The sequence below is a fragment of the Chiloscyllium plagiosum genome, unplaced genomic scaffold, assembly GCF_037043375.1.
Source record: "Chiloscyllium plagiosum isolate Xiang-an unplaced genomic scaffold, Cpla_swu_hap1 HiC_scaffold_6, whole genome shotgun sequence".
NCBI classification, from domain to species: domain Eukaryota; kingdom Metazoa; phylum Chordata; class Chondrichthyes; order Orectolobiformes; family Hemiscylliidae; genus Chiloscyllium; species Chiloscyllium plagiosum.
Genome location: NW_028270144.1, coordinates 124,553,697 through 124,577,139, shown reverse-complemented (window position 1 = coordinate 124,577,139; position 23,443 = coordinate 124,553,697). Strand labels below are relative to the sequence as shown.

The 23,443-nt window shown below is 42.0% G+C and overlaps 1 protein-coding gene across 9 annotated transcripts in view; it reads right to left on the bottom strand.

Annotated features, from left to right (window-relative positions):
* Nucleotides 1-21,683, bottom strand: part of LOC122550945 (52 kDa repressor of the inhibitor of the protein kinase-like) — a 45,234-nt gene extending 23,551 nt beyond the window's left edge. For 7 of the 9 annotated variants that reach the window (XR_015757498.1, XR_015757497.1, XR_015757496.1 and 4 more), the window contains exon 1: nt 21,337-21,683. Coding sequence is in view for 6 of the 9 variants with exons in the window: in XM_087988428.1 (XP_087844554.1) it covers nt 21,337-21,668 (332 nt within the window). In the remaining 3 variants the exon portion in view is untranslated. Of the gene's footprint in view, nt 1-95; nt 268-21,336 lie in introns of those variants that run through there. The other 2 variants (XM_043692471.2, XM_087988431.1) reach the window with 2 other exon arrangements.
* Between the last annotated feature and the right edge of the window lie 1,760 nt (nt 21,684-23,443).

Here is a 23,443-nt window from a genome sequence, read left to right as displayed (position 1 = left end):
CCTCGGGGGAGGTGGGGGTGGCAGCAAAGCGTTTCACGAAGAGAAGTCGTTTTTAATGGAAGGCAGAACAGATTGGTAAAATATCGAGTGCTCACCTCTCGCGGTCTCTAGGAAACCTGAAAAAAGGTAAGTCCGGGTAATTGGTGCTCCCGCGGCTACAGTTCGGAGCCGCGCAGAAATTCGGCATTTCGTATAGATTTGATTTATTTATTTATCTTCCCTTTTGTTTGGAAAAAGCAGGGACTAGCCCTCCTGCCCCACCCCCTTCCTCTGAAGCAACAACGCCTCTTCCACTGGCACAGGGTTGCTCTGTTACAGACGCGGCTTGGGAGGTCAAGTAAGGACCTCCGCTAGACCACAATGCGCCGCGCCAACGCGCCAAACAAAACCACACATTCAGATACAATAATAGTAACTCAAAGTTTCTAGCTACCAGAGCTCTCAGGATACTGCCCATCTGGAGAGGCTGTTGGTGGCGTATTGGTCGTGAGACCAGGGGGATAAGTCCCACCTGATCCAGAGGTGTGCAATAATATCTCTGAATCGATTGATTTAGAAAATATAAATTGCACAGGCAGAATGCTGCAGGCAAGTGTCAGCTCCGAGGCCATCAGGAAATTCGGACCATCTTCAAAAATCTTCCAAATTACTCCAATTTAAAAACGTGGGAAACACTGCTACTTTTATGATGGTAGAGACGCTTTTGTGGTGATGTGGTAGTGTCCCAACCTCTGAACCAAGAGGCCTGGGTTAAGTTCCACCAGAAGCATGTAACAACATTCCTGAACAGGTAAATTAAAAAATATCTACTTCTGTTCCGGGAGGACATGAAGGAATCAGAACACGAAACATATATTCACTCGTCTCCAGAGACACAAAAGAAACTGTAGAATAGGGAACAAGAAAATAGTGGTACTACCTCACATCAATATGTCTGATTTTAAAAGCACTCATATTTTTGTAGTGAACGAAAGATTTTCAATTGGACTCAAAATAAACAATTATTAAATAAGTTAAATTATCTGAAAAGGCATAATCTATTAAGATTAGCTAACCTCTTCTGCTATTTAATACAATCGTGATCAATCATAATGTCAACTCAACTCTCCTCAATATGTCAATTCTTTAAGGCACCAAAAATCTGTTAATATCAGTATCAAATATATTCAATGATGCCGTATTCACAACCCTCTGCAGTAAAGAATTCCAGATATTCATAATAAATCACTTCACTCAGAAGGTTTAAATAAATATCTGGCCCCAACTGTGTCCCTATGTTTTGGATTTCCATAAATCAAGCCTACCCACTTGCCAACTAGTGCATTAATAATCTTCAAAGGGCACGCTAACAATGCCTTTACTCCTATACTAAAGGCCCTTTGAAAAATAGCATACATGCTATTACATGGGAGAAAGTGAGGACTGCAGATGCTGGAGATCAGAGTGTGGTGCTAGAAAAGCACAGCCGGTCAGGCAGCATCCAAGGAGCAGGACAGTCGAAGTTCCGAGCATAAGGTCTTCATCACAATAAGTGTCAAACCTGTTTCCTGAAGGGCAACCTCGTCAATAAGTGGTGTATGTGTTGGCATTTTAAAGGTTTAGTGAGAAAAGTGATTAAGACATCATAAGGGAAAGTTTAGGAAGCTGGGCTTTTATCTGGAAAAGGAGAAATTTTCAGAATAGTGCAGTTCAAGTTTTCACATCCAACCAGTAGATACAAAACTCAATGAAAACAAATTGTTCAATCCGGTTAAAAAATTTGAAGTAAAATCAAAGGATATCAGGAAGAGCTTCTTCCAAAGTGCAAGTGGATTGTGGAATCAGCGAGGAGGAATATGAAACAAGCAATGTAACTGGCTTCTAAAGAGATCTGGACAGAAGAGGATGGAAAGACTAAGAAGTTTTGATCTATGAAAAGGTTATCAGCATTAAAAAAAACTTAGTTATATAGTGTTTTCACAACAGAACATCTCAAAATGCTTTACAACCAAGTAAGAAACTTTGAACTATAGTTATTGTTGCAATACAGGAAAGAGTCAGCCAGTTTGCACACAACAAGCTCCTACAAATAGCTCCTCCACCACCCTTCCCCACCTCTCCCAACGCAAGGAGGACAGAACACCTTCCAACCCCCCAACCTCCAGATACATCACATCACCCTCCGCCACCTACAAACGGATCCCACCACCACAGATGTATTTCCTTTATAACTTTGGATAGCATTATATCATTTTCAGATTTAAAATTTGCTGTTGATCTGATATCACTGATCAAAACACATCAGGTCAGGCAGCATCCGAGAAGCAGGAAAATACGCAAAATAACAGAACTGTTATGGTGTATAAGGTGGTTATTCGGTCCATTGTGTCTGTGCCAGCTCTTCAAATGAGAATCCCATCTGGTGCCACTCTCTGGCCTTCTTCTCATAACCCTACTCATTTTTTCTTTTTAGTAACAGTACATTCCCAATTCCAGGCGAGATGGGGCCTGTAGAAGGTGGACAGGTTGTACCCCTGCAGGGCTGTGACCAATATCCTTGCAGTTCACTTGTACAACTGATTAGATTAGATTACTTACAGTGTGGAAACAGGCCCTTTGGCCCAACAAGTCCACAGCGCCCCGCCGAAGCGCAACCCACCCATACCCCTACATTTACCCCTTACCTAACACTATGGGCAATTTAGCATGGCCAATTCACCTGACCTGCACATCTTTGGACTGTGGGAGGAAACCGGAGCACCCGGAGGAAACCCACGCAGGCACGGGGAGAACGTGCAAACTCCACACAGTCAGTCGCCTGAGGTGGGAATTGAATCCGGGTCTCTGGCGCTGTGAGGTAGCAGTGCTAACCACTGTGCCACCGTGCCGCCCACAACTGGGGATGATTTAAACTAGAGTGGCAGGGAGAGGAGCCTGAATGGGAAGACAAGAGCAAGGGAAACAGATAGAAATGAAAAAAAAGTAGTACAGAAATTCTTGGAGTGTTTGCAAATGTTTTTCACAAACCAATACATTGAGAAACCAATTCAGGAACAGGCTATCCTAGATTTGGTTTTGTGCAACAAGGAGGAGATAATTAAATCTTATTGGGAGAGTTCCATTAGGCAAGAGTGACCAAAACAGGATAGAATTCTTCATTGGGATGGAATATAAAGAAATCCAATCTAAAACTAAGGTCCTAAATCTAAGCAGAGTACAAAAGTTTCAGAGTTAAGTTGGCTGCAATGCACCAGACAACCTTATTACAACCTCAGTACAACTGATAGGCAATGGTGAATATTTAAGCAATAAGTGCACAAACCTATGCTTCTAAATCAATCTGTTGAGAGATGTTATTACACATCCGTAGAATACGTGGGACTTGAACCTGGGCCTCTTGGTCTGGGGTAAGGATATTACTACTGCACCTCAAGAGGGCACCCATGAAAGCACAAACCACAGTAGTTACAATTTCTTTCAGGTGAAAAGAACAGAGCAGGAAAAGAGGTCCAATGATGGTTAAAAAAAATAAATTAAGGATAGTATTAGACCAATGAGAAATCATAAAACTGCTCAAAAATGTAGCGAGCCCAGGTCTGGGAGCAATTCAGAATTCAATAAAGCAGCTGTTTAAGAGGGGAAAGAAATGAATATGAGCAACCTTGCAAGGAATATAAAAGCAGATTGCAAGAACTTCTATAAGCATGTAAAAAGATGGTTGGTGGCGACAAATGTAGGCCTTTTATACTCAATCATACAGTAAGGACACAGGCCCTTCAACCCAACCCATCCATACTGATCAGGTTTCCCAAACTGACCTCATCCCATTTGCATGTGTTTGGTTTATACCCTTCTAAACACTTCTGAAATTCTGACAGGGCTAAACAGACTGTATGAAGGGACGATCTTACTCCCAACCAGGGTTCTATAACAATGGGTTAAGGCTCAGTTGCTGATTATATATTTGCAAACAAAATAGACAGATTTCTGGAAGGCAAAGAATATGAGTACTGTTGTTGTTCTGTTCGCCGAGCTGGGAATTTGTATTGCAGACGTTTCATCCCCTGTCTAGGTGACATCCTCAGTGCTTGGGAGCCTCCTGTGAAGCGCTTCTGTGATCTTTCCTCCGGCGTTTGTAGTGGTTTGAATCTGTCGCTTCTGGTTGTCAGTTCCAGCTGTCCGTTGCAGTGGCCGGTATATTGGGTCCAGGTCGATGTGCTTATTGACTGAATCTGTGGATGAGTGCCATGCCTCTAGGAATTCCCTGGCTGTTCTCTGTTTGGCTTGTCCTATAATAGTAGTGTTGTCCCAGTCGAATTCATGTTGCTTGTCATCTACGTGTGGCTACTAAGGATAGCTGGTAGTGTCGTTTCATGGCTACTTGGTGTTCAAACAGAACCACAACAACACACACGGGCTACAAATCTTCTCACAAACTTTGACATGAGTAATGTGCAGAAATAGGGCATTGAGATAATCAGCCACAATCTTGATGAATGATGAGCGGTGTCTAGGAGCCCAAAGCCTATTCCTGCTCTTATTTCCAATGTTTCAAAGAATGGTACAAGTGAATCTGCCTCCCTTACACAACCATACAATATAGGAGCAGAAGTAGGCCATTTGGCCCATCATTAGGCCATTTGTCTGCTCCGCCATTCAATCATAGCTGATAGGCTCTTGCTTAGTAAGGGGATCAAGCATTATGAGGAGAATGGGGTTGAGAAAACTATCTACCTCTGTCTTAAATGCACTCAGTGACTTGGCCTCCACAGCCCTCTGCAGCAATGAGTTCCACAGATTAACCCCCCTCTGGCTGAAGAGATTCCACCTCATCTCAGTACTAAAGGGTTATCCCTTCACGCTGAGGCTGTGCCCTCAGGTTGAGATATCAATGGGTTAATTTGCTCTGCTGAACTGTAGGACATTGGATGTCCCGGGGATAGGGTAATATGCCTCTGTCTTAAGGTGACCTGTCTATGTCTTACAGGTAGAATGTAAGGAATTTACATTCTCATCTCTTGTCATTCAGAGCCATTTGCATGGCCATTTCCTAATTACTCAGAGTAAAAGAATTTACATTATCATCCCCTATTCAGAATCAATAAGAACATTGCAATTAAAATTCTGACTACTCCCTACAGTTAAAAAAACGATTAACAACAGATCTGGTCATTAAAGGAGGAGTTACATTATATTGTTTGTGGAGATGTTGTGATCACTACATTGTGCCTTGAGTGGCATGTGACTGTGGGAGAATGGCTGGGGTTGTTTGTGGTATTACTGACTTTGATGTAAAGATTTTGTATAAAGGGAGGACTGTTCCTTTGTTCAGAGAGAGAGCTTCTCTTGACACACTTTGCAAGCATTGCAAAGATATTAAGTGATCCTCCAAAGCTTGTACTTGCTTAATAAAAGTTTGGCTGTTCACAGACATTGGCATATTGCAGTTGCATCAGGTTTATAAGAAACTCAAGAAAAATAACCTAACATAAGTCCTAGTCTCTCCGACTAGTGGAGACATTTTCTTCATGTTCTCTCTATCCAGGCCTCTCAATATTCTGCATATTTCAATGATATACCCTCTGATCCTTCTAAAACTCCATTAAGTGGGATGGGTTATCTGGTCGGCATGGCCGGGTTGGACCGAAGGGTCTGTTTCCATGCTGTACATCTCTATGACTCTAAGTACAGACACAAAGTCTTCAACTGCTACTCATACAACAAGCTCCTCATCTTGGGATCATTCCTGTAAACCTCCTCTGAACACCCTCATAGGCCAGAACATCCTTCTTTAGGTATGGGGCCCAAAACTGCTCATAATATTCCAAATGCAGGCTGACCAGAACCTTAAACAGCCTCAGAAGTACATCTCTGCTCATATATTCTAGCCCTCCTGAAATGAAGCTAATATTGCGTACGCATTTGTAATTGCCAACTGAACTTGCATGTTAAACTTCAGAGAATCCTGAACTAAGACTCCTAAATCCCTCTGTGCTTCAAATTTTTGAACTCTTTCCCTGTTCAGAAAATACGCCTGACACCTCTATTCTTCCTTCCACATTGCAAAACCTCATATTTTCCCACATTGTATTCCACCTGCCACTTCTTTGCCCAGTCTTTTAGCCTGTCTAAATCCTTCTGCAGCCTCCCTGCTTCCTCAGCACTACTTGTCCCTCCACCAACTTTGTGTCATGTGCAAACTTCACAAGAAGGCCCCCAGTTCCTTCATCCAGATTGTTAATGTATTACGTAAATAGATGTGGTCCAGCAAGGACTCCTGCAGAACTCTACTAATCACGGGATGCCATCATGAAAAACACTGCTTTAACCCTGTTCTGTTTTCTGCCAGTCAGCCAATCCTCCATCCTTGCCAGTACCCAAGACCATGGACTTTTAATCTTATTTAGCAGCTTCCTGTGTTGCACTTTGTCAAAGGCCTCTGGAAATCCAAACACATCATGTCCACTGGTTCCCCTTTGTCTAACTTGCTCACTATCTCCTCAAAGAATTGTAACAAATTTGTCCTGACAGGAATGATCTCCCCTTGACAAAGCCGTGCTAACTCAGCCCTACTTTACCATGGACTTCCAAGTACTTCACAATCTCTTCCTTAATAATAGACTCTAAATGCATACCAATGATTGAGGTCAGGCTAACTGACTTATATTTTCCTGTCTTCTGTCTCCTTCCCTTCTAATGTAACACAGGGGTGTTACATTAGCCATTTCTAGACCTTTGACATCTTCTCTGATTCCAGTGATTCCTGAAAGATCACCAATGGCTCTACAATCTTTTCCTATCTCCATCAGAACTCAGAGGTATAGTCCGTCTGGTCGAGGTGATTTACCCACCCTCAGACCTTCCAGCTTAGTGATGGCCATTACACTCACCTCTGTACCCCAACTCTCTTAAATTTCTGGTATGCTGGTGTCCCTGTCCGTGTGTGTGTATGTGTGTGTCTGCCCGTGGTGCATGTTCGTGCACACTATACAGCGGTTAGGAATATTGCAGCGAGTAACTCATCTCCTGACTCCTCAAAGCCTGATGACCATCTGCAAGTGCACAAATGAGGAGAGTGATGGCATATTCCCCACTTGCCTGGAAGGGGGCAGCTCCAAAAACATTGAAGAAGATTAACTCCATCCAGGACAATGCAACCCACTTGATTGGCATCACATCCACTGTCTCACCATCAATATTCAGTAGCTGCAAAGCCTATCTAAACTGCTTTACCATCTACAAGATGCCTGCAGAAATGCAAAGATCCTTAAAAAGTAGCTTCCACATCCACAATCATTAACATCTAGAAGGACAAGAGTAGCAGATATATGGGATCACCACCTATAAGTTTCCCTCCTGACTTGGAGATATATCACCATTTTTTCAGTGTTGCTAGGTCAAAATCCTGGAATTTCCTCCTTAACAGCATTGTGGGTCTATTTACAGCACACGTAATGCACGTTCAAGGCAGCACACTCGCCATGACGAACTCAAGGGGAACTAGAACCAGGCAGTAAATGCGGTCCAACCAGCGATTCCCATGTATCACAAGTGAAAAAGAAAGGAAACCTTTCCTATTCCCTAATGTGGTGCAATGTCTGCAATTCAGATTCCATCTCAACTCAGACTTGAAGATCCTCAAGCTTCAAAACCTTACTCCAGACTTGACTGAAACATAATTGACCCAAACTGATCTTGACAGGTTGGATTTCGCGAGTATTCTCTCTTGTGGGGGAATCAAAAACTAGGGTTTACTTTTTAAAAATCAGGGGTCAAAAGGGCAAGGCAAAACTGTATGTCTTTGTAACGCTTCCTGAAAAGGTGATTGAAGCGAAACAGAAAACAAATATTTTTAAGGCATATGTAAACAGCTTCTTGTTAAGCAAGTGGGTAAACGTTTATCAGGGCAGGTGAGAAAATGGATTTGAGTTTACTGTCAGAACAATCATAACCTTATTGAAAGGCAGAGTAGGCTTAAGGTGGCTGAAAGGCTTACTTCTGCTTTTCATGTGCAACTATTTGATTACATGGAAGGTAAATGCTGGGAGATAGGGTGGGTTAATTCTTAAACCTTACAGATCACATTTGATCCATTGTGCCTTTGCCAGCTCTATCAAAGAGCTATCCAATTCATCTCACTCCCCACAACTATTTAAATTTCACCCCTTCAAGAATGGATCCAATTTCCTTTTGAAAGTTATTATTAAATCTGCTGTTAAACCTTTATTAAACCTTTCATCCATTTCACATCATTCCTCATTGCATTAAGAACAATGCTGGAACCTTACGTGCTTTTTGATGTACCTATTATGTATAGTATTTCATTTTTTGCTGCTGTTTCAAATTTCTTAAGTAGTTCAGAACCCATATGAGAAAAACAAAAATTGACATTTTACTATTTAAGTTGGGTAAAGACATTTGGTGTATCTTGTTAACAAGTCCAACTGAGAAGTGATGTGAAATCATCCCTGAACAATTTCTCCAATAACTTGTTTCAATTAAAATTCATAATGAGATTATTGAAATTGTTTATAATAAGAAATCAAGGTTAAAGATCAAAGCCTACAGTCAAAGCTATGGGTTCTGAACTTAAGAAATTTGAAACAGCAGCAAAAAATGAAATATCTTGTAGCTGGTAAAGCAGTTTAGATAGTCAATGCTGCTACTGAACATTGATGGTGAGACAGACTATTACTAAGATAGGGATTGTTATGATTAGTCAGCTAATTTACACTGAGAACAGATCAATCAAATTGCAGTCAGATATGGAATGAGGAGATAATTCAGAAATTGTGATTAGGTCGCAGGTAAATTTAGTTTTAAAATTTGGACATAGATGTAGGAAGACCTCAAGTTTCACTGTATGAGAAAGAATTTAATAAGTTAGTGTATGAAATCAATTGTGTATGATTGATATATACCATGGTTCAAATTTGAAACATTGTATTAAAAAGTGAAAGTCCACCTATTTGAGAAAGCCAGCTTTTTGAGAAATATAAAAAAAAATCAAATCAACAACCAATCCAGATTGAAACTCTAATTATTCCAGAGAGTCTAGAATTTGACTAATTTCTACGTTTTTCACAATACAATCTAGACATCTCTTTTAATACAGTACTCTGATTAAAATGAAACACCAGCAACACTTACAACATTTGAAATGGGAGGAGGAGGCCATTCGGGCCTACTCCACTCTTCAACAACATCATATCTGATCATCAAGCTCAACACCATTCTCCCACATACCTCTCCAGTGATAAAACCTAGAAACCTATTGGTCTTGTCTTGAATGTAGTAAATCACTCAACATCCACAAGCCTTTGGGGCAGAGAATTCTAAAAATTCACTGTCCTCTGAGTGAGAAAATATATTAAAATATAGCATTAGACCGGTGTATAGTTTTAATTTGTATGCACTCTATCGCAGAACATAGTCATATGGCTAATGATCTGAACAAGTAATCTATGGAACCAAATAAATTAATAAGAGAATTCAGAGCTTGTCAGATCTACAAGATATTTCTTGAACTAATAAAGGAAAGGGAATTTGTAGTATAGTATCAGAATGATGTAAAAGTAAAGACCCATGATATAACTAAATCAGACTGGAATTAAAAAGAAAATGTTGGGGAAAAACACATTAGGCAGCAGCTGAGAGTGAGAGAAAGAGAGTTAATATTTCAGACTGATGATCTTTCGTCAGTAACTGGTGTAACAATCTAAAGATCGAAAATTGGTACAAGCTGACTGCCTTTTTCAGTCACCTTGAAACCAACTCTTTACATAAAGGGGTCAATTTAGCCAGAGAGTGGTGGGCCTGTGGAATTCATTGCCACGCAGCGTAGTGGAGGCCGGGACGTTGGGGGTTTTCAAAGCAGCGACTGATAAATTCTTGATCTCGCAAGGAATTAAGGGCTACGGGAAGAGTGCAGGTAAGCGGAATTGAAACTCCCATCAGCCATGATTGAATGGCGAAGTGGACTTGATGGGCCGAATGGCCTTGCTTCCACTCCCATGTCTTATACCGTTGAATTTTCTTTCTAAATTTTGATTTCTAACACGTTCTTTTTTGGGTTGTTTTGCTTCAAACACTGCAATGGATTTTGATTCCTTTCAAACTCAAGGGCTCTGGAGAGAGATCTTTCTAGTGACGGAAGAGAACGGGAGAGTGACCTTTTTCACTGGTCTGTCAAGGATTTGTTAGTAGTGGTGCAATCACGAAGGGAAGGAGGGTTTCTGGATCCGTTATATTTTGAGGCTGAATCAAGGATTCAGAGGAATTGGCATGCCGCCACCTTATAGAGGATCTGAGAAAGAGGCCATTTTCAGTTTTGGGAGTTAAGCTAAGTGTTGGATTTTAATCTTAATTTTTTTTCTATTTTCGTACTTAAAACCTGCAGGTAAGGGAAGGGGAGACTTTTTAACAAAAATTATATTTACGATGACTTTGTTTAGGTCAAATGGGTTTAAGTTCTCCCAGCAGACAGAGTCAGCAGTAAGTCTGCAACATTGAGCAAAGTGAGAATTTTATTAGGCAAAGTCTACATAAGCTAAATTTTAAGGGGCAATTATAGCAATTAGTGGAGTAATATGCTCCTCTTCAGATATGGGTGATTAGGGAATAGTTGACTGTTCCTGGATGTGTCTCATATCAGACTCGGCTGGAGAGGCAGTTGGAGTCACCGAGGAACATGCAGAAAGCATACAGTATGATGATGATTAACTTTAGAGAGATAATCACACTGCAGGTTCAGTCAGATGGTTGGGTGACTGTAAGGAAGGTAGTGCAGGAGTCTCCTGTGGCTATCCCTCTCGAACAGATACAGTTTTGAGTACTGTTGGCAGGGATAGCCTCTCAGAGAAAAATAGCAGTGGCAGCCAGATCTTGGTTACCAAGAATGAATCTTCTGTTAAGCAGGGTTTGTCAAGGTTTAAAAGAATAATTGTTATAGGGAACTCTCCAGTCAGGGGCACAGATGTGGCCGTGAGTAAGAATTCAGGATGTGTGTGCCTCTCTGATGCCAAGATCAAGGATGGCTCAGATTGGTTGCAGCACATTGTCCTCTCGCTCGCCCTTTTGACAGAGATTGTTTTACACATTGGTAAGAACAACAAAGGCCAATGGGCTGAGGAATGCGAGATGGCATATTTGGATAAATATGCAGTCTTGCATTTTGGTAGCAACAAAACAAGGGGCAGATCTTGTATAGTAGGGCCATGAGTATTGTCAAACAGAGAGACCTAGAATTCAGGTACGTATTCTTTACTATCCTGTCTACCTGTGACACAACTTTCAGAGAAGACTAAAGTGAGTACTTTACTGGAACAGCACAGCTGGTCAGGCAGTATCCGAGAAGCAGGAAAATCAATGTTTCGAGCAAAAGCCTTCATCAGAAATTAGGTAGACAGGGTAGTGAAGAAGGCATTTGGCATGTTTGTACTCAATGGTCTGATCAATGAGGCAAGAGTTTGGACGTCATACTGCAATTGTAAAAGACTTTGGTCAGCCGCTTTTGGAATACTGTTTACAGTTCTGGTCACCCTGCTATAGGAAGGGCATCATTAAATTGGAGAGGGTTCAGAAAAGATTTATAAGAATGTAACTGGGACTGGAGGGTTTTAGTTATAAGGAGAGGCTGGAATCTAGGAGCTTAAGGGGTGACCTTATAAGACTTTATAAAATCATGAGGAGTATAGATGAGGTGAATAACTCCTTGGGTAGGGGAGCTCAAAACGAGGGGACATATTTTTAAGGCAAGATTTAAAAAGGATCCAAGGGACAACTTTTTCCATACAGAGTGTGCTGCGTACATGGAATGATCTGCCAGAGGAAGTGGTAGATTAGATTAGATTCCCTACAGTGTGGAAACAGGCCCTTTGGCCCAACAAGTCCACACCAACCCTCCAAAGAGTAACCCACCCAGAGTAATTTCCCTCTGACTAACGCACCTATCCTATGGACAATTTAGCATGGCCAATTCACCTGAAGGTACAATTACCTGCAGATACAATTACAACAATTAAAAGATATTTGGATAATACAAGAATAGAAAAGGTTTAGAGGAATATGGGCCAAACACAGACAAATGGGACTAGTTTAATTTGGGAAACTTGGTCAGCATGGACGAGTTTGACCAAAGGGTCAGTCTCTATGCTGCATGACTCTAATTAGAGACTTGCATAGAGAAAAGGAAAATACTGCAGATTCTGATATGTGAAAAATCAGCAAGTTTGGCACATCTGTAAAGAACGTTAATGTTTGAAGTCTAATATGACTCTTCTTCAGAACTGGAAGGGGCTGGACAGTGGTGGTTTTTATGCTGTTGACAGAGGGGAAGCAGAGGAATGGGTGGATCAGAAAGTGAGGGTACTCTGATCAAAAGACAAAGGGAGTGCTAATGGTGATAGAGGAGCAACAGGGTGGGGGGGGGGGGGGGGAAATGGTTATTGTAATGAACTACAGATGCTGAACTTGAAATTGACTACTGAACACTGTAAAGTTCCTAAATAGAAAATGAGATGATGTTCCTCCAACTTATATTGAGCTTAACTGAAGCATTGTAGCAAGCCCAAGACAAAAGTGTCAATATGGGAATAAGATGATTTATTGAAATCGCAAACAACTGGAAGGTTGGGGCAATTTTTATAGTCAAATTTGAGTTGTTTCGTCAAAGTAGTCATCCAGTCTGCATTTGGTCTCACTAATATACAGGACAAAGTTAAAAATCACACAATACCAGGTTATAATCAAACAGATTTATTTGGAAGTACTAGCTTCCAAATAAACCTATTGGACTATAACCTGGTGTGGCTCGATTTTTAACTTTGCCCACCCCAGCCCAATATCGGCACCCCCACATAATGTACACAAGACCTCATTGTGAGCACTGAAAGGAAAAGACTAAATTGAAAGATGTCATTTGAATTGAATTTGAATTTGCATTGAATTTATTGTCATGCGTACTGAGGCAGTGAAAAGCTTTGTCTTGCAAGCAATACAGGCAGATCACAGAGTTAAGTAGGATAGATAGTAAATAATAGGTAAACAACGACAAAAGCAAAAACACAGGTACAGGCGAATGTTAAGAGTGTGAGTCCATTCAGTATTCTAACAATAGTAGGGTAGAAACTGTTACAAAACCAGCTGGTGTGTGTGTGTTCAGGCTTCTATACCTTCTCCCTGATGGTGGAGGTTGTAGAAAAACATTGCCAGGGTGAGATGGATCTTTAAGAATGCTGGCAGCCTTTCCTTGACAGTGAGCCTGGTAGATAGATACTATAGATGAGAGGTTGGCCTTTGTGATTGTCCAGGCCGAGTTCACCACTCTCTGTAACCATCTCCGATCTTGAATGGTACAGTTGCCATAACAGGTAGTGAAACAGAATGCTCTCAATGGTACACCTATAAAAGTTGACAAGGGTATTCGCTGTTATGTCAAATTTCCTCAGCTGCCTGAGGAAGAGGAGATGTTGTCGGGCCTTTGTAACCAGTGCGTCCTTCTACAAGGAATGTACCTTGAACTCACTGCTCACAATGAGGTCTTGTGTACATTATGTGGAGGTGCCAATATTGGACTGGGTCCAAACAACACCAGTTATAGTCCAACAGGTTTATTTGGAAACTAGTACTTCCAAATAAATCTTTGTACCAGGCACTGCTGTTCTCTCTAAAATACAAAGGCACTGCTGTTCTCTCTAAGATACACAGGCACTGAAGCAAGACGGCGCTGGATATGGTAGACTCCTTGCGAGCTCCTGCATGCAGATCTAAGTTTCCTATTTCCTACAATTGTTCTACACTCTAAACTTAATAGCATCCTTTTAAAAATTACTTATACCTCTGTTTTATCTATATTCACAGGTTGAAGCTCCTCCGATCCTCAAAACCAGCTTACTGGATGAAGGCAGCAGACCATGTGGTACCCACGACCCATTTGACCACCCTGGGGCAGCCTGCCGGAAAACTGAGGGATCCGAGAGACCGCCTCGGGCAGCAGAACCAACACAAAATGTTCCTGGCCCCATAAGACACCTACTTAACATGAAATCTATCAGAGCTGAAAATGTGTTGCTGGAAAAGCGCAGCAGGTCAGGCAGCATCCAGGGAACAGGAGAATCGACGTTTCGAGCATAAGCCCTTCTTCAAGAATCCTGAAGAAGGGCTTATGCCCGAAACGTCGATTCTCCTGTTCCCTGGATGCTGCCTGACCTGCTGTGCTTTTCCAGCAACACATTTTCAGCTCTGATCTCCAGCATCTGCAGACCTCACTTTCTCCTCATGAAATCTATCAGAACTTACCTGGAGAGCAGCCCAAACACCTCTGCTAAAAACGTGGCTGGAGCTGAAGCAACAAGTTGGCAGCAACTAAAACCAGGAACTAACTGGATAAATCAGAACAGAAGCAGAAACTTACCTTCTCCACTGGGTCCTAAGCACATTCGCTCCAGTAAAAAAAAACACAGGAAATTATTTGCTACACTGGGTCCTAAGCAGACCCTCTGCAAAAATACACCAAACTGCAACCTACCTGGTCCACAGGCTCTTAGGGTGGATCACTTAACTGGAAGGAGTCAGAATCCACTCCACCAGACCACCCAAATGTAAGAAACCTGCAAGAAAGCTGGGTACGTGGGCTGGCCTGCTAGTAAGACTGAGACTACGCTGTTTCAACACCTCCCTTCCTACCTTACTCCTGGCAAATGTACAATCTCTGGAGAACAAGATGAACGAACTCAGATCACAGATCAGCTTCCAGGGTGAACTGCGGGATTGCTGCACACAGAAACCTGGTCAACCCATCCATTCCCAACTGCGCACTTCAGGCTGATGCTTTTTCTATCCATTGTATGGACCACACAGTGTCCTCGGGTAAAACAAAGGGTAGAGGGGTTTGCTTTTTAATCAACAACTTGTGGTGCATGGACATTGCAACCCTGGGCAGCCATTGCTTCCCAAACCTTGAACTCACAAGGCCACACTGGTTACAAAGGCACAAAATATACAAGGAATGTTTGGGGCTTTAGACAGTGAAGATGCAGGAGGTGAAAGGGCAAGTGTTACATCCTCTGTCATTACAGGGTGTTAAGAAGTGTGAGGAGTCTTTGGGCAGTGTACTAGGATGTCGCGGAAGCAGGGTGTAAGAACAGCCACCATTTGAAGGAGAACAGAGGAACTCTTCCTGGGTTCCTCGGTAATAATTATTCCTTTACCAACATGAACTAAAGATTATCTGGTTATACATTTAATTATTTTTTGTGAAAAGTCAGTGTGTACAGATTAGCCACTCATTTCCTGACATTTCAGCATTGGCTAATTTCAAAATTACTGTAAAATGCTTTTGGTGGATTTGGAAGTCATGGAGGATGTTACATTAAAAAAAAACAGCAGCTAGGGAGGGAATTCCAGGATTTTGACCTGGCAACACTGAAGGAGCAGTGATATATTTCTAACTTAGGATTGTGAATGTTTTGGAGGGGAACCTGCAGGAGATGGTGTTCGAATATATCTGCCGCCATTGTCCTTCCAGATGGAAATGTTTGTGGGCTTCCAAGATGCTTCCGAAGTATCTTCAGTGAATTTCTGCAGCATACAAACTGTAGCTAAGTGTCAATGGCAGAGACAGTGGCTGCTTGTCAATGCAGTGTCAATCAAACAGGCTGTTTCTCCTGATAGTTTCAAGTTTCTTGAGTGTTGTTAGAGTTGCACTCATCCAGATAAGTGGGGAGTCTCCTATCACACAACTTACTTGTGCCTTGTATACAGTGAGGAGGATTTTGGAGTCAGGAGATGAGTTACTCCCTGCAGTATTCCTAGCCTCTGATTTGCCCTTGTATTTATATGGCTAATCTATTTGAGTTTCTGGTCAATGGTAACTTCCAGGATGTTGGTAGTGTGCAATTCAGTGATGGTAATGCCATTGAATGTCAAGTAGAGATGGTTAGATTGTCTCTTATTTGAGATGGTCATTGCCTGGCGTTTCTGTGGCACAAATGTTACTTACCACATTTGAGCCCAAGTCTTGCATTCAATTTTCAAGTGCAGCTTCAGTTCCTGAGGAGTTATGAATGGTGCTGAACATTATGCAATCATTAGTGAACATCCCTACTTCTGGCCTTATGATGGAGGGAAGGTCATTGATGAAGCAGCTGAAGACGATTGGGCCTAGGACTCTACCCTGAGGAACTAAGGGCTCTTGTGGCACAATGGTAGTGTTTCTACCTCTGGTCCAGGAGGTGTGTAACTTCTCCAAGTAGGTGGACTGAGGAATTTGTGCAAAAAAGTCCTGCATCGGAGATAACTGACTTCCAACAAACAGTTTTTCCCTGGAGCATCGGAGGCTGAGGGATGGCCTTATAGAGGTTTATAAGATCCTGAGGGGCATGGACAGGGTAAATAGACAAGGTCTTTTCCCTGGGTGGGGGAGTCCAGAACTAGAGTGCATAAGGTTTATGGAGAGAGGGGAAAGAGTTTAAAGGGACCTAAGGGGCAACTTTTGCACTCAAAGAGTGGTGTATATATGGAACAAGCTGCCAGAGGCAATGGAGGAGACTGGTACAATTACAACATTTAAAAGACGTCTGGATGGGTACATGAATAGGAAGAGTTTAGAGGGATATGGGCCAAGTGCTGGCAAATGGGAGTAGACTGGTCGGCAAGTTCAACCAAAGGGTCTGTTTCCACGCCATACATCTCTATGACTTTAAGTACAACTACTTTCCTATTTACCTGATATGACACCAATCAGCAGAGATCCCCCGACCCCTCCAATTCCTATTGACAATAGTTTTGCCAGGGTTCTTTATTGCCACACACAATCTAATGAGACCTTGATGTCAAGGTTAGCCACTCTAATCTCACCTCTGGAATTCAGTTCTTTTATCTATGCTTGAACTAAGGCTGTAATAAGGTCAAGAGTTTAGTGATCCTGGTGGAATTCAAACTGGATGTCAGTGAAGAGGTTATCACTGTGCAGGTGCGACTTGGTGATGACACATTCCAGGTTTGAATTTGGTGTTTTTGTGTACAGGACATACATGGATAATTTTCCACACTGAGGAATAGTTGGCACTATTGTACCTGTCCTGATGAGCAGAAACGTCCTTCAAACAAATAATTTGGGAAGAAAGAAGGCATCATTTTTGATCCTGTTGCAAATGCCATTTCCTAAATATCACCTTCAGCCCTCTCGCTGGCAACTGTCTGAGCCTGAACCAGACTGTTCGCAAACTTGGTTTCAGTTCTGACCAAATGCCCTCAAGATCATTAAAGAGTTCCTATTGCCACCTCTGTAACATCACTTAGCTAGATCCCTTCTTCAGCTCCTGACAGCGCTTAATTTTTACAATCCTAATCCTCAATCATAAGCTTCATCCTAAATGACTGAAAAAATTCTAATATCTTACTTTCAGCCATTGAGTTTATATCGAAAGCTAGTTTTTGTATTGACAATCATTCGACTGCCAGAAGGAGCATTCAAGGCAAACAGCATAAAGGTGTTTAAGGGAAGCAAGAAAATTATCTTGTTGATGAAGTTTGATGAAGGCTGCTGAATGGTTTTTCCCATAGAGTATAAACTAGTTGGGCTGAATAGCCTGATTCTACCCCATACATTTCTGACATAGCAATACAGCATAATAACGAATAATTTGGCTTAATCAATTTATGTCACCATTTATTTGCCATCACAGTATCCTCTTGTCTTTCCTCATCCAATTCCATCATCATAACTGTTATGAAGTTGAAGGCCTGTATTGTACCTTTAAGAGAGAGTGAAAGGTAGTTTTGGCAGTGACAGTTTGCAGGCACCCGTTATGTGACTGACTAGCAGGCTCAGAGTGTACTGGAAAATTGAAAATATGTAACATTTGGCTGCTATGTTCACAACAATTTGAATTTAACCAATCAGTTTAAATTATACCCCAGGATACTAAAACCCAATCATATTTGTATTTTACTGTTTTAACAACATTGAACCAATGAGACGATCCGATGTTCGGGGTATAAAAGGAGCTGGCATTTTGGAGAGTTAGCCGGACAGTGCGACAATCTGCCTCTAGAGAGAGACTGCTATTCAAAACATTGACTATCAAATGGTACATTTTTCATAGGAAACATCTTGCAGCAAAAGATCAAAGATGACCCAGGGAGATCTCCAGCTGAAAGACGACAGACACTGACACCAAATCGCTGGGTGGTTTTGAAAATTAAGTTGATGCAATTTTAATGGGATCAGTATAGTGTTATAGAGTTGGAGGTAGGTAACAGATCTTTAAGAGAAAGGAGGCTTAGAGTTGTAAATAGTTGTTGTTTAATGTTCACTTTTAGAGTTAAAGAATAAACTTGATATTTTTCTTTAAATAGTGGAATTTGGGAAGTTCTCTGTCACTCATACTTTAAAAGATTACAAGGCGAGGTAAGCTTTTCTATGTGGTAAAAACAAAGACTGCAGATGCTGGAAACCTTGTTTTTACCTAAGCTTTTCTACATGTTTGATTTAATTAGCATTAGGGTTCATTGCCGTGTCATTACATAACCTTGCATTTCCTTCTCCCTTACTTACATTTATACCATGCACTTTCATCACACCATCTAATAGAGAGCGCTACATTCTCACCATACTTTGGATAAAGAAGCTTCTTCTGAATTGCCAACTGGATTTCTTGGTGACTGTCAATGACCTCTAGTTTTTATTTTCCCTACATCTGGGAATATTATTTCTGTTAGTCTCTTAAAATCCTTCATCATGTTTGGTCACCCATCAGCTTTCTCTTTTAACAAGAAATGAAAGAGACCCAATTCAGAGGCTTTTGCTTAATGGAAGCCACACTATAACAAACATGCCTGACAAGGAGATTCTGACAAGGTGTATCTTATAGGAAGAAAATGAGATTGAGAGGCATAGCTGTAGGGAGGGAATTCTATAGTTCAGGATTGAGTTACTTGAAGGCACAGCCAAAATGGAAGAGAGGTTGTAATTGGAATGCACAGGAAGTCAGGATTAAAAGGAATGTAGCTTCCTCAGAAGGTCATGGGATTGGGTGAGATACAGTGAGGGGGTGGATAGCACCATGGAAAGATTTAAAAACAAAAATGAGCATTTTAGAAATTTTTGGCCATCTATCAGTGGATTTCAAATAAGCAATCTGATAATTTAGTAACAGTGGAGGATTTAAGAAGGTGTTTTGTACGTACAGCTGGTGTCATTAGCATACATAAGAAAACAGTGTTAATGGTGGCACAGTAGCAAGTGAAACCATTGCAAATAATTCTCTAGCTATGGTTTAGTTAGATAGGAATGGAGCTACGCAAGAATAGACCTAGCCAGCTGAATAGATATTGTTGATGATACCATTCTTCTGCAGTCTCAAAGGGTGAAGAACAACAAGGAGGAAAAATCTTTCAGTCACTTAAGTAATTTATGACTATGCCTTTCTTGTAATATGGCAAATGGCTTGTGTACAGTTTTATGTTAACATTCTACAAGATATTTTCTTTACCATGAAACATGCGTGTCACTGACAAGGTTGGCATTTGTTGCCCAACCTTAATCGTTTTTGATCAGAGTGCCTTGCCCATTTCACAGGGCATTTAACAGTCAACCATATTGCTGTGTGTACAGAGTCATATGTAGTTATATAAGACAAAAACTGCAAATTTCCTTCCCACAGTAGTGAACCAGATGTGCTTTTATGACAACTCATTTTATGATAATAGTATTACGTTCACCATTTCGGAGACTAGCTTTATATCCCAGAGTTATTGAGTTCAATCAGACCAGCTGCTGTGGTGGGATTTGAGCTCAATCTCCAAGGCCTGCACCTCTGAAGTACTAGTGCACTGTGCAGTGACAGGTGATGCCTCAGGTACATTTCTTAAAAGATCTCATATTTTTGGCCATATTTCACACATCTCACTTGCAATCTCCTCAGACCATTATCAGAGGAGATTTATTGTTACCAATTTGTGCTTTATTTTCTTCATAGAGTCATAATCATTTGCCTTTTTCTTCCAACTCTGGTCAAAAGGGAGGCAGAAGCTTAACTAACATTTTATGAACAGTCCTGCAGCAGATTTTGCCCTGAGCCAAAACTTTGCAACTTATATTTAATTAGTGCCATGTTTGATTGACTCATCACCCTGTTGATGGCTAATTTATATCAGTTCCCAATCTGACAACTCCTCAATGCTAAAATTCTTTTGTTTACTAGCCCACTGGTCACACTTTCATTTCTGAATCAGAAGGCGCTCAGATCTAGCTCCACTTCAGCAACTTCAGCATCAGTCCAGTTTAATCTGGCATATTTTACTGTGGCATTGTCAGATTTGTCATATTTCAGAGGAATTGTTAAACTAAAGGCTCCAAACAGAAGGATGCAAGAGCACTGTATGTAAAGAGCAATGAAGTAATTTTTTTTTTAAAAATCCACTGAAACAGATGATCTGGCCACTGTTTGGCATTTGTGGTACTTTGTTGTGTGTGTAAAATTGGTAATTTCATACAAAACAACAGGAACCACAATTCCAATCTTTTCAGCCAAAATCCCTCTGGGACTTTGTAGTATGCACTAAGTCGGTGATGATCACAACTGCCAACATCACGACAATGATCAGAATTCAGATCACACACTGTGAAACCCCATTTGGGCCACACTGATGACTCCAAGCTCTACCTTGAAGGTACACAAGGGACTAAGAAAGAATGACAGTTTCTTGTTAACCATTCAATCTAATCAACCTGTTCTGATATGCTGCGACACACCTCCAGGTCAGATGGTACTTGAATCCGTGCCCTTCTGGGCCAGGGAAAAGAACACTACTGCTGTGCCACAAGAGTCCCCTAAAATCATCTTATGATGTTGACTCAGTGAGGGGTAAAGCATGGGTTTACGCAGATCATCACAAAGCAAGAAGACTCACTCTGGCAAGTGAGTTGGCAGCGCTTGTGTACAGTAAGGGAATTGAGAGAAATCTTGAGTGGGGTAGGGGAGAGAAGAGATAGGGTGGAGGGATGGGTCTGGGTGGGATGCTCTACTGAGGGTTAGTGTGGACTTGTTGGGCCGAATGGCCTGTTTCCACACTGTGGAGACTCTCTATGATGAGAACTGGAAAGTGAGGGCGTCCCTTTAAGGGGGGGGGGGGGGGGGGGGAGCAGGAGCATGCGCACTGGTCACCATCCGACATGTTTGCTGTTGGTGCTGGCGGGGGTGGGCCCAGAAGGGAGACAACAAACAAAGGGACACATCGATTAGTACAGCAACACGGGGGTGATTAAGAGTACAAACCGAAGTAAGGAGATGATGCCTGTGCTCCCTAACTGTGTGCAATCGGTAGAACATTCCAGTAACGGGGCTGCCTCACCTCTCGGGGTCTTTGGGGAACCTGAAGAAAGGGATGTCTGGGCAGTTGGTGCTTTTCCTGCTGCAGTTGGGTGCCGCGCAGAAGTTCGGCATCGTCTCGAAATCAGTTGTTTTCCTCCTCTCGCACGCTTGTTTCTCTCCCTCCGGCGGAAGACGACAGGCTCGGCCGCCGCCGAACGATTGAAAATCGCCAGAGCTCCGAGGGCTTTGACGCGCCTTGCCGTGACGCCAGCACGCACGCAGCCTGGCAGAGTGCCGCTGGTCCTCCAGTATCCCACAATGCCCGGCGACGTCACGGTACACCTCCTCCCTTCCGGGGGCTGTACTGCGCATGTTCCTCGGTGTCAGCAACCGCAACGAAGGATCGACCGGATGTGGACATTTTGGTGTTGGACTGGGTATCGACAAAGTTAAAAATCACACCACCAGGTTATAGTTCAACGGGTTTATTTGTAAGTATAAGCTTTTGAAGCGCTGCTCCTTTGTGAGGTAGCTAGTGGAGTAGGCTGTAAATCCTATGATCCTACTCCTTTAGCCAACTGACGAAGGAAAGCTCCGAAAGCTTGTACTTACAAATAAACCTGTTGGACTATAACCTGGGGTTGTGTGATTTTTGACTTTGTCCAAACTCAGTTTAACACTAGCACCTCCTCATCAAACCTACATAGGATGTGGAGGTGCTAGGTTTGGACCAAGTTAAAAATCATACAACACTAGGTCATAGTCCAACAGGTTTATTTGAAAGTACAAGCTTTCGGAGCGCTGCTCCTTCATCAGGCAGCTAGTGGGACAGGATTATAGGACACAGAATTTATAATAAAAGATCAAAGTGTCATACAACTGATGTGATATTTTAATAAACCGAGATTGCTATTAAGTATTAATCACTTAGAATGGGGATTGATTAATATGTAAGTTCCAGAACTTCTTTCAAGTCACAGTCCCAAGATAACTTAAGGTTATATAAAAAAGTGACACTTTGATCTTTAACTTTAAATTCTGTGTTCTGTGATCCTGTCCCATGAGCTACCTGACAAAGGAGCAGCGCTCTGAACGCTTCAACTTCCAAATAAACCTGTTGGGCTATAACATGGTGTGTGATTTTTAAGAGATGGAAATGTGTTGCTGGAAAAGCGCAGCAGGTCAGGCAGCATCTAGGGAACAGGAGAATCGACGTTTCAGGCATTAGCCCTTCAGGAATCTTTCCTGAAGAAGGGCTAATGCCCGAAACGTCGATTCTCCTGTTCCCTAGATGCTGCCTGACCTGCTGCGCTTTTCCAGCAACACATTTCCATCTCTGATCTCCAGCATCTGCAGACCTCACTTTCTCCTGTGTGATTTTTAACTAAAGCTACACAAGGTACTTATGGAATCATACAGCATTGAAACAAACCCTTTAGTCCAACCAGTCCATGCTGACCATAACGCCAAACTAAAGCAGTCCCACCTGCCTACACTTGGTCCATATTCTCCTGAACAATTTCTCATTTGTGTACTTAGCTAAATGTCTTTTAAACATTGTATCTGTATACCTGCATCCATCACTTCCTCCATAGAGTCCTTACATTGTGGAAACAGGCCATTCAGCCCAACAAGTCCAAGCAAACCCACCCAGACTTATCTTCCTAACATATCCTGTACCCACATCCACCACTTCCTCTGGAAGTTCATTCCACACACAAACCACCCTCTGTGCAAAAATATTGTCACTTGTGTCTTTAAATCTTTCTCCTCTCGCCTGAAGGATATGCCCCCGAGTCTTGAAAGCCCCACCTTCGGGAAAAGACACCTGCCATTCACGTTATCTGTACCCCTCATGATTTTATAAACCAATATGAGGTCAGCTCTCAACCTCCTTTGCTCCAGTGAAAAAACTCCCAGCCTAGCCAGCCTCTCCTTGTCAGTCAAATCTGGCAATATCCCAGTAAATTTACTGTGGAAAAGGATATGGAAGATATAGACTATAGGGAAATAGATGGTGACATCTTGCAAAATGTCCAGCTTACAGAGGAGGAAGTGCTGGATGTCTTGAAACGGTTAAAGGTGGATAAATCCCCAGGACCTGATCAGGTGTACCTGAGAACTCTGTGGGAAGCTAGAGAAGTGAT